The sequence below is a fragment of the Lutra lutra genome, chromosome 4 (assembly GCF_902655055.1).
Source record: "Lutra lutra chromosome 4, mLutLut1.2, whole genome shotgun sequence".
Classification (NCBI taxonomy): Eukaryota; Metazoa; Chordata; class Mammalia; order Carnivora; family Mustelidae; genus Lutra; species Lutra lutra.
In genome coordinates, this window is record NC_062281.1 from 176,573,601 (window position 1) to 176,585,867 (window position 12,267).

Consider the following 12,267-nt stretch of genomic DNA (forward strand, 5'->3'; position numbering starts at 1 on the left):
TGCCCATTTCTTTAACTAGGTTATTTGTTTTTTTGGTGTTGAGTTGTATAAGTTCTTTATATATTTTGGATACCAACTCCTTATCAAGTATATCATTTGCAAATATCTTTCTCCACTTGGTAAGTTATCTGTCTTATTGGTGTCCTTTGCTGTGCAAAAGTTTTTTATTTTGATGTAGTCCCAATGGTTTAGTTTTACCTTTGTTTCCCTTGCTGAAGGACAAATACTTAGGAAAATTCTTCTATGGCTGATGCCAAAGAACTTACTGCCTATGTTCTTTCTAGGAATTTTATGGTTACAGATCTCACATTTAGGTCTTTAATCTATTTTGAGTTTATTTTTGTGTCTGGCATAAGGAAGTGGCCCAGTTTCATTCTTGTGAATGGAGCTGTCCAGTTTTCCCAGCACCATTTGTTGAAGAAACCATTTCTCCCCCATTGTATATCCTTCCCTCCTTTGACATAGATTAATTGACCATATAATCATTGGTTTACTTCTGGGCTCTCTGTTCTGTTCCATTGATCTATATGTCTATTTTTTAAAAAGATTTTATTTATTTATTTGACAGAGATCACAAGTAGTCAGAGAGGCCGGCAGAGAGAGAGGAGGAAGCAGGCCCCCTGCTGAGCAGAGAGCTCGATGTGGGGGCTGGATCCCAGGACCCTGAGATCATGACCTGAGCCGAAGGCAGAGGCTTTAACCCACTGAGCCACCCAGGTGCCCTGATCTATAGGTCTACTAAAATTTCTTATATTTAATGCAAAGGTTTTCTACAATGCTAACAGAGTGGAGTATAAGCAGTACCTGGGTTTAACATCTATGGATGTCCTTGTTCCATCTCAGAAAACATATTAAGTATTTTATAATAAAGTCAAGTTAGTAAAAGGTGAAAGACCTGGTTGGTAGAGTAGTATCTTGTTCAATGGCTACAACTCATTTATCAAATGGGGCTTTGAGCTTATAGGCTAAAAACAACTTGGATCAAAAGCCAATAGGAAAAAAAAAGAAAAAAGAAAAAAGAGCCAACAGGAAGCATAAGGCAAAGAAACTGAATGGAGGTGAAAAACAACAAGCAAGTAATGTATGGGGTTTGTGGGTGAGCAAGAAAGTAAGAGGCAGGAGAGGGTAAGGGGTAAGAAATGGCTATTATCCAAAAAAAAAAAAAAAGGAAAGAAAAAAAGCAAGGGTCAAATGTGCTGCAACACAGGTGTTACAATTATAGTTAACCACCTAAAATACCTAGAAGATTTTGTGTCCAAATATAAAATTCAAAGTCCTGTTAAAAAACTGGTTATCCGGGGCGCCTGGGTGGCTCAGTGGGTTAAGTCTCTGCCTTCGGCTCAGGTCATGATCTCAGGGTCCTGGGATCCAGTCCCGCATCGGGCTCTCTGCTCTGCGGGGAGCCTGCTTCCTCCTCTCTCTCTCTGCCTGCCTCTCTGCCTACTTGTGATCTCTGTCAAATAAATAAAAACAAAAAAAAAACAAAAAAAAAAACAAAAAAAAAAAACTGGTTATCCGGGGTGCCTGGGTGGCTCAGTGGGTTAAGCCTCTGCCTTCGGCTTAGGTCATGATCTCAGGGTCCTGGGATCGAGCCCCGCATCGGGATCTCTGCTCAGCAGGGAGCCTACTTCCTCCTCTCTCTCTGCCGGCCGGCCTCTCTGACTACTTGTGATCTCTGTCAAATAAATAAATAAATAAATCTTTAAAAAAAAAAAAAAAAAAAAAAAAAAAAGGTTATCCATGCTCATAGCTAAGCATGCAGAAAATTCAGAAAAATAGAAAAAAAAAAGCCTCCTGTATTCTGATCCTGACAACAAATTCTAATTTGTATTATAGTAATTTTCCTTCATGTTTGTTTCCTTTGTTTAATTTTTATACAGCTGAGGGGTGCCTGGGTGGCTCAGCTGGTTAAGCGTCTGACTCTTGATTTCAGGGCAGGTCATGATCTCAGGGCTGTGAGATTGAGCCCCTGAGAGGCTACATAGTGGGTCTAGAGCCTGCTTAAGATTCTCTCCCTCTCCCTCTGTCCCCCAGCCCCTTCAAATTTTTAGGTAGTTGAAATTAAAAAATCTTCAATTCAGGGGTGCCTGGGTGGCTCAGTCAGTTGGGTGTCCAACTCCTGATTTCAGCTCAGGTTGCAATCCTTGGGGTCGTGAGATCAAACCCCACGTTGGGCTCTGCACTCAGCAAGGGGTCTGCTTGGGATTCTCTCTCTTCTTCTCCCTCTGTTCCTCCCCACACTGTGCTTGATCTCTAAAATAAATAATTTTTTTTTTAAAAGATTTTATTTATTTATTTGACAAAGAGTGAGCGAGGAAGCAAGCACAAGCAGGGGGAGTGGTGGAGAAGCAGGCTCTCCACTGAGCAGAGGGTCCAATGTGGGGCGCGATCCTAGGACTCTGGGATCATGACCTGAGCCGAAGACAGCCATTTAACACACTGAGCTACCCAGGTGCCCCCAAAATAAGTAAGTCTTTAAAAAAAACCCTTAATCTACATAATTTAATTAAATTTTGTGAATAAGCAATGTAACAACATGGTTCAAAACCTAAAAACTGTAATATTCCATTGGTTTGGTTCCTTTCTCCCATTGTCCAAAGGATAGGATACAGTTTTAAAACTTGAGTTTCAGATTTATCTCATGCAAAGGAACTCTAATGAAGAGAAATGAAATACAAACAACGTACTGTATTCTTAATTCTTCTGATAAGCTGCTTCATAAAAGTCACACATTGGAGAAAAGTCCTGACATTATTAAACAAGAAATGTGTGTTGAAATACCAAAACATGATCTTTATGACAAACAGAAGATTAGGGAAGCAATCTGGGCATGCAGACAAATTTGGTCAAAAAAGCTCAAACAAACAGGGACACCTGGGTGGCTTAGTCAGTTAAGCATCTGATTCTTGATTTTGGCTCAAGTCAGAACTTCGGGGTCATGGGACTGAGCCCTGCATCTGGCTCCCTGCACTCAGCAGGGAGCCTGCTTGAGGTTCTGTCCCTCCCCCGGTTTCTCTCTCTCTCTAAAACAAATAAAATATTTAAAATATATATATTAAAACAAAAAACAAAGGAAAGCAAGACAGTACTGCAGCCAGCACAAAGCTGAGATCATAAAGAGACACAGAGAAGATCAGCTCCAAGGATCCTTCACAAGTCATTCAATTTCAGAGTTAAAGGTCACAGCCTGTTAGGGTAGACATCTGCAAGAAGAGTGAACAGTTTTTTGTTTGTTTGTTTGTTTTTTTACCCCTCACTAAGAAAATGGCCATTTTTAGTATAGGAAATTAAGAGGTAATTATTAGAATAAAGTCATTTCATATTTACACCCTTAAGTTGATATTCCTTAAAAAAAAAAGTTTTTCTTATGTTTTAATATTTTCCCTTCAGTAGATATTTTCATTCCCACAAAAAGTATTTGCCTTCCTTAAATAAATCAAATATAGATAGCACAGCACTGAATTCTCTCAAAATATCTTGTATTTAGTTTTTTATTGTCAAGTATAATACTAGTAGAGAAAAATGTACAAAACATAAATGTAAATTTCAATGAGATATTTCAAGGACACTTGTGTGATCATCATGGACATTAAGAAATGTTTCCAAATAGCCAAACTGTAGAAGGAGCTCAGATGTCTATTGACAGATGAATGGATAAAGATGTGTTGTATATATATACACATAAATACACAATGGAATATTACTCAGCCAACAAAAAATTGAAATCCTACTATTTGCAATGACATGGATGGAACTAGAGGGTATTATGCTATGCAAAACAAATCAGTCAGAGAAACAATTATCATATGATCTCACTCGTATGTGGAATTTAAGAAACAAAACAGAGGATCATAGGGGAAGGGAGGGAAAAATAAAACAATGAAAGTAGAAGGAGGCAAACCATAAGAGACTCTTAACTACAGGAAACAAACTGAGGGTTGCTAGAAGGGTGGTGGGTGGGGGGATGGGGTAACTGGGTGAAGTAATGAGCGCTGGGTGTTATATGCAACTGATGAATCACTGACCTCTACCTCTGAAACTGATAATACACTGTATGTTAATTCATTGAATTTAAATACAAGGGAAGGAAGGAAGGAAGGAAGGGAGAAAGAAAATGTTTCCAGAGGGTGTGCCTGGGTGGCTGGCTCTGTTGGTTAAGTGTCTGACTTTGGTTTAGGTCATGATCTCAAGGCTGTGAGACCAAGCCCTGTGTTGGGCTCTGCGCTCAGAGAGGAGTCTGTTTCTCTCCCTTTTCACCTGCTGCACCCCTCCCCTCACCCCGCCACTCACATGCTCTCTCTCTCTAAAAATGAATAAACCTTAAAAAATATGTGTGTGCATGTATATAACTTGTGATACATTTATAAAATGAAATATTATACAGTGGTGAAAACAAACTACACCGGCATGCTAAAATATGATTCTTATAAGTAATACTGAGCAACTGCAGTCAGTCATGAAAGAATACATATATAATTTCTATAAATATAAAGAAAAAACAGACAATCTTAAAGTGTTCAGAGATGCATGCTTAAGTGGTTAAACTATAATAGAACAAACAGGATTATCACAAGAGAAGAGTAACTGATCTGTGGGGGAAGGAGAGGTGTGTTAGGAGGAGGCAAGGGAGGCTTCAGGGATCTAGAAACATTTTTTAAAAAAAGATTATTTATTTATTTATTTATTTATTCATTTGAGAGAGAGTGAGAGAGAGCAAGCGCACGCGCACAGATGAATAGGAGGGACAGACAGAGGGAGAAGGAGGGGGAGAGAGAAAATCCCAAGCCAACTCCACGCTTAGCACAGAGTCTGATGTAGGGCTCAATCGCATGACCCTGAGATCATGACCTGAGCTGAAATCAAGAGTCGGACACTTAACTAAGTCACCTAGGGAACCCTATATATTTTATTATCAGTGTGTATTTGGGTTGTTTCCAATTTTGCTCTATTGTTAATAAATATTGCTGTTACAAGCATGTTTGTACATATCTCCTGATATACATGCATTCATATTTTTGTTTATATACCAAATTATGGACATGCCTGTACATAGGTTTGCATCTCTCCAGCTTTCACAATTATGCTAAACTTTTTTTTTTTTTTTCAAGATTTTATTTATTTACTTGGGGCGCCTGGGTGGCTCAGTGGGTTAAGCCTCTGCTTCAGCTCGGGTCATGATCCCAGGGTTCTGGGATCAAGCCCTGCATTGGCCTCTCTGCTCCGTGGGGAGCCTGCTTCCTCCTTTCTCCCTACTTGTGATCTCTATCAAATAAATAAATAAAATCTTTGACACAGAGAGAAAGCGAGAGCAGGAACTTAAGCAGGGGAGTGGGAGAGGGAGAAGCAGGCTTCCTGCCTAGCAGGGAGCCTGATGCAGGGCTCAATCCCAGGACCCTGGGATCATGACCTGAGTTGAAGGCAGAGGCTTGATAAGTGAGCCACCCAGGTGCCCAGATTATGCTAAATTAAAAAAAAATTTTTTTAAAGTAATCTCTACACCCAACCTGGGGCTCCAATTCATGACCCTGGAATTCGGCTGTCACATGCTCCACTGACTGAGTCAGCCAGGGCCCCATTTATATATATTCTTTTTTTTTTTAAATTTATGTATTTATGTATATATTCTTTAGTGAACTATCCAGTGCTTCAGTAGACTCTTTTACTGAGTTGTCTTTTTTCTTTTGTAAAAGTTTGAAAAAAAGAACATTCTGGATGCATGAAAAGCTTTAAAAAATCTCCCCTACCTCCCAAAAGTGATAAAAAGAAAATTCAAATGCCTAGTCAGAATCAAACATCCAAGTGTATAGAGACAGACATACGCTATTCTATTTATAAACTCACCCTGCTCAGAGTCTTCCAAGAGAACCCCTCTTTTAACCAGCTCTTCTCTCGGTTTTCGCATAGATATTTTTCGCTCTAAAACTAATATTAAATTGGAAAACAGCATTCAGAAATGTGGCAGTTAAAGGTCCATTTTAAGCATTCTAACTCAACAGGTAAAAGAACAAAGTGGTTCAATTTTCCATTCTCTGGAAAGAACAGGAAAACTAAATTCAAATTTAAAAGCATAATTTCGTCCATATCCTATGTTATGGGGAAAGCAGCATTTTCAAAAGAAACTATACTGATAAAATTCTAGCTCTTTCTTTTTTAATTGGCATTTCAACAATATAGTATTTATATACTTATGGATGAACTTTCTCTGCAAGTGGTCAGAGTAGAAAAAGAAGCATCATAGATTTGCTACCATTCACGAACTCCATTCACCACTTGATAAACTTTAATTCCATCAATAAACTTTAATTCCATCAAAATGGCTATCTGGGGATGAGACTATAGTACATAAAACCCCTTGGTTTTATTCCTGAAAGACTGAATTCCCTCTTCAAATAGAGGGTTAGAGAAGCTTGGGAAGAGAATGAGAAAGTTGGATACTTCTAAATTAAGAAACTCTGTAACTCAGAACATATATTTAAATCTTAATGTCTCACCTTCTGATGTCTCTTTGAATTTATCACTACTTTTTTTTTTCCGCCATTTCCAGGGCTTGAAGATCTTGCCAAAGCCTGAGAACTTGCTCTTCCTTTTGGTGGGAGGCGTTGTGTCTCCCGCTTCCACACTGTCCATGACCATGCCTGGGTCTGCGGTGGGCTGGCTTGCTTCCTCTGTAGTATGGTGAAAGGCACACAGGGAAAAGAACAGCCAATTTATTATGTCAGCATAATTTCTAAAAGGTCCCTTCCCCTCTCTTCCTGTGGTGGTTGGAAAGGATCAGAGCAATGATAAACAATCATGCAGACAGATTCCTTGACATCACACGGACACCAAACATCACAATCCGTAACAGATAAATTACTAAAAGGGAAAAGGAACCAAACCAAGCTGACATCATTTTAGGACAAAAGTTCAATGAGATGATCATAACCAGCTCGAAATCTCTTAAAAGGCGTGAACACACACACACACACACACACAATGTGAATGTGTTTCAATATGCATGAGATCTTGCCCCCTGCAGCCTATCGCTGTTCCCATTCTCATCCTTTTGGCACGGGGTGGGTGGCGGGGAGAGGCCTTCCTCAGCTAACATTACTGCCTCTGGTGTCACTGAAATGGGGAGCTCCATCTTGAGTGAGTGAGTCATCATTCTCTACTAAACACTGCCCTCCCTCTGCCCTTCTCTTTCAGGACATTAATAGTTCAGGGTGGGTAACACATCAAGTGTTAACACCTTCCTTGTACCTGTTTTTTTTTTCTTCAGGTTATTTTTTTCCTTTCACAAGACCCTAAGTTTGGAGCACTGGAAGGAGCCTGGGGCTGGGGCATTACAGACAGTGCTTTAAAATGAAATCTTTTTGGAAAGCAGAGGTGGGATTCCAGTTTGCCTATCACAATAGTACTTTTAGGGACAGTCATGATCTTAAGAATATGACAAAAACTGTCACTGACATGGTATTATGTGCAGGACTGAAATGAAAGGCCACGAATACCTCACAATGACCACACATGCAGGGTTTAGTTAGTTAGCTCTAGTGGCAGAGAAAGGAGCAGCCAAGACTGGGCCAAGAATAATAATAAAAATAAAAATAAAAGCAGGAAAGCAACAAAAAAAAAAGCAGGAAGGCAACACAATACAGCTTTGCACTCCACCTACTGTCCCAGGGTTCTCTGGAGAAGTCTAGAGGAGAAGAAAAAAAGAGTCATGAGGAATAACCATCCTGGAATCAAAGTGGAACCTTTACTTTATAGAAAAACATCAAGGATCACATATTATATTATCCCATGTAATAAGTTCACATGCTTATTGTATACAAATTCAGATCTGAAGCAAATAACGCTCTTTTTTGGGGGGATAAATGGGCATAATATATGCACTAAAAAGTTTTTTTTAATACTGTGGATAGTTTTTCATAAAAGAAAATACATAATCAACAAGCATTTATTATTATTACTATTATTAAAGATTTTATTTATTTATTTGACAGAGACAGTGAGAGAGGAAACACAAGAAGGGGGAGCGGGAGAGGGAGAAGCAGACTTCCCATGGAGCAGGGAGCCTGACATGCGGCTCAATCCCAGGACCCTGGGATCATGACCTGAGCCAAAGGCAGACACTTAACGACTGAGCCACCCAGGCGCCCTGCATTTATTATTTTTTTTAAGAAACAGTTGCCAAATTCTATCTTCTTTGGTTGATAGATGTGAGTCTAGGGAAACCTGTTGATGAAAGTCAGATTTACAGAATTGTCACGATCACAGTGACTACAGCAGTGACTGCCGGGTGCATTATTTTTCTGTACGTTGCTGACTTAGGCAAAACAGGGTTCTGGCTACTGAAGGAGATGAGAGGACAATGACTCTTTTCTTCCTAGTTACATGATTTACTTGAACACATCCTGAGTCTCAACTACTTTAATTCTTCCATAAAATGCAAGAAAATCTAGTTATTATAATGCCGGATCATATATCCCTAAGTTTACTTGTAGAGACATCAGAACAGCTCCTGTCCCAACAATTTCCCCTCTGTGGTACCCGGGATGCACCCCCAGGAGTGGGACCTGGGTGAATACAGGTATTGCTTTTAAGAGTCAGTGCTTTAAGACAGTAAACTCCCAATTATGAAATGTCAATGAGACCTCAAGGCATTTTAAATATGTCCTGTAATATAATATTTAGCATATGTTAATGATGACACTTTCAGAAGTGGAGCTAAGCCACCACTAGGTGTTCATAGTCACCTTACTTGCTAGAGGCAAGGAGGAACTGAAATTTGAAATATCCTGCCACCCACCCACTGAATGGACTTCACTCAGTTCCAAATGATACATAAGAAAATGCCTGTTTGATTAAAAGTAATAGGGAAGATAATATAAAAACTCAAAAAAACAAAACAAAACAAAACAAAACAACAAACTAACAATATGAAAGAAAAGGTGAATGCTATGTGATACTTTTACAAAGAAAGACTGCCAGAAGGCTTGAGGTAAGAATGGATCACAGACAAGTTCCTGTCAAGTCCCTCAATGAGATACAGCCATCTCACTTGCTGCCACTATCTTGCCAGGTATCTAACCTAACCACTTCCTAAAGCAGAACTTAGTTCATCCCTTGTAATCCTTCATTATACTGAACAATATTATTTATGTGTTCCCTTACTCTCATACATTCAAAACAATAAGATTATGATATCCTTTCAAACATATTCATGCCTGCTGGCATATGAACTTAAGACAAGTTCAATTTATATTCAAAAGTACAGCATGTGTGGAAAATACCAACAGCTATGATACAAAGGACTGTGTCTGCCATCACATCTACTGCTAAAATAGCCCTTCTCTTTCTTTGTGTAAAGATTATAGTTACTGAATACAAAAAGCAGAGAGAACAGCTTTTTTTTCCCTTTGATGTTTTATGCAAATGTTAATTTTCATGTTTATAAAACTTTTTTTTTTATTTTTGAGAGAGCGTGCATGGGATTGAGAATTGGGGGTGGGGGGAAGGGTCAGAAGGAGAGGGAGGGAGAGAATCTTAGGCAGGCTCCACAATCAGCACAGAGCCTGGCATGCGGCTTGATCTCATGACCCTGAGATCATGACCTGAGCTGAAATCAAGAGTCAGATGCTTAACCGACTGAGCCACCCAGGAGCCCCCACGTTTATAAAACTTTTAGAAGAGGACATGCCTCTTGACTCATGCAGTGGGGGGGATTCAGCCACACCCAACCCTGACCTGGTTATTATCCCAAATTCATTCATTCTTACATATTCTCATATATTCTTATATTCTCATATTCTCCACATTCCTCCCCTCCATACGACAAATAGAACATTACTATGGTAACTCCTAAATCTGTTCAATTACTTGGTATTAGCTCAGTTACCTTTTCAAAATACAGAATCCTCAGGTAGTGAGATCCAGTAATCTGTTTTTAAAAATCTTCCCAGGTGACTCTTATGATCAGTCAGGTTTGTTAAAGCCAATCCCAGATTATTATCTGCAAACCTTATGCATGTTCAAAGAGACAGAGGAAGATCTTCTCTGTCTGTAACATAATTCTTTGTTGAAAAAAATAAACTAGAAAATCATGGCATCATTCCAGTGTTTCCCACTTATGTATAAGTATTCCTAAAGAAGAACTATAAGGGTCTTTCCTGTGCCTTTTAGTCTCAGATGTAGTTTAAATTTAAAAAAAAAAAAAAAAAAAGGGAAAAAAAGTTCACAGTTATTCTTCTTCCAGATTTCTATTAGGTTAATGTCCACTTGGAAACATGGTACATTGTGCAGTTCAGGAGTGTTTCATGTCTGCCAGCGAAGTCATGTCCTTTAATCACATTGTACAAGTCATTAATATCTTTTCTCATTTGCTGTTAGCTTGTTCTATCAGTTACTGAGGTATGTTAACAGCTCTACCTATAAAAATGGGTGTGTTTCTTTTGTTTCTTTTCAGTTCTGTTACTTTTTTGCTTTATATACTTTAAAAGCTACATTATTAGATATATACAAATTTAGAGTTATTATATCTTTCTGTTAAATTACCCTTTCATCATTATGAAAGTCCCTATATCAATCTAGTAACTCTTTTGCCTTGATTTTTTCTATCTAGTTTGACAACTGTTGTCCTTTAGAGTGTTTAGTCCATTTATATTTAGTGTTTTTCCTGACACAGTGGGGTTTAAGTCTACTGTTTTGCTATTTCTTTTCTTTTTTTTTTTTAAGACTTCATTTATTCATTTCACATAGAGATCACAAGTAGGCAGAGAGGCAGAGCAGGCGGGGGGCAGAGGAGGCAGGCTTCCCGCTGAGCAGAGAGCCCAATGTGGGGCTCGATCCCAGGACCCTGAGATCATGACCTGAGCCGAAGGCAGAGGCTTAATCGACTGAGCCACCCAGGCGCCCCTGCTATTTATTTTCTATTGGTCTGATTTGTTCTATGAATCCTTGACTTATTACAATCTATGCTGTTAGTACTTTAACTAACTTAATAAATACTTAATAAATTACTTAATAAACAATGGAAGAATTTTACAACATTTCAACTCTATTTACTGTGTTGTTATATTTATTTCTACATAAACAACAATAATTCACAGCAAACATTATTATTGTTGTTTTAATAAACAATATTCTTTTTTTTAAGATTTTATTTATTTATTTGAAAGAGAGAGAGAGATGGGAGAAAAGTATCAGGAGAAGCAGACTCCCTGCTGAGCAGGGAGCCTTATGTGGGACTCAATCCTGGGACTCCAGGATCATGACCTGAGCTGAAGGCGGTCACTTAACCAATTGAGCCACCCAGGCACCCCAATAAACAATATTCTTTATATTTCCTACATATTTGGTTTCCCAGGAATCTTTATTTCCTTCTGTAATCCTGTGCTTATAATTAGGATAATTTTTTAAAAAAGATTTTTATTTATTTATTTATTTGAGAGAGAGAGAGAGAGAACGTGCATGCATGTGCTTGCATGGGGGTGGAGGAGGAGAGCAAGAATCTCAAGCAGATTCTGTGGTTGAGTGCTCGTGCTCTTTCTCTCAAATAAATAAATAAAATCTTTAAAAAATAATAAAGTCAGGGGCTTGGATTTGAATCCCACTTATAGGGGCACCTGGGTGTCTCAGTGGGTTAAAGCCTCTACCTTCAGCTCAGGTCATGATCCTGGGGTCCTGGGATCGAGCCCCACATCAGGCTCTCTGCTCGGCAGGGAGCTGCTTCCTCCCCTCTCTTTGCCTTCCTCTCTGCCTACTTGTGATCTCTGTCTGTGAAATAAATAAATAAAATCTAAAAAAAAAAAAAAAAATGAACCCCACTTACATCACACTATAGGCAAAGAGAATGCATTAAAAGAATGAAATATGCAAAGAAAAGCAGTCCAGCAGAGAAAGAGCACGAGCATGGTGAAAGGCAAAGGGAGAAGCAGGCTCCCTGCCGAGCAGGGAGCCTAATGTGGGACTTGATCCTGGGACTTCGGGATCATGACTGGAGCTGAAGACAGATGCCTAGCCAACTGAGCTACCCAGGCACCCCAAGTCTCTGACTTTAAAAGTCTACGGTCCTTTCAATCATGCTGCCATCAGAATAAAGATTAAGCTGAAATCTTACAAGTCTTTCCAATATTTGGCTTCGTTTGTTAACAAAAGTTTTTAGAATGTAATTTACTAAACTGGCACATTATACAATTTAATTCTTACACAACCTGATGATAGGTATTAATCTCTATTTTAAAGATTTTATTTATTTGAGAGAGAGATAGAGAGAACATGAGCAGG

General features: G+C 38.9%; 1 protein-coding gene across 7 annotated transcripts in view; it reads right to left on the reverse strand.

The window, feature by feature from the left end:
- Window positions 1-12,267, reverse strand: part of PHACTR4 (phosphatase and actin regulator 4) — a 110,723-nt gene that overhangs the window by 29,327 nt on the left and 69,129 nt on the right. For 3 of the 7 annotated variants that reach the window (XM_047724074.1, XM_047724075.1, XM_047724070.1), the window contains 2 exons: window positions 6,492-6,665; window positions 5,842-5,922 (listed from right to left, as the gene is read on the reverse strand). In XM_047724074.1, coding sequence (XP_047580030.1) covers window positions 5,842-5,922; window positions 6,492-6,665 — 255 coding nt within the window. Of the gene's footprint in view, window positions 1-5,841; window positions 5,923-6,491; window positions 6,666-7,650; window positions 7,679-9,880; window positions 10,125-12,267 lie in introns of those variants that run through there. The other 4 variants (XM_047724076.1, XM_047724072.1, XM_047724077.1 and 1 more) reach the window with 3 other exon arrangements.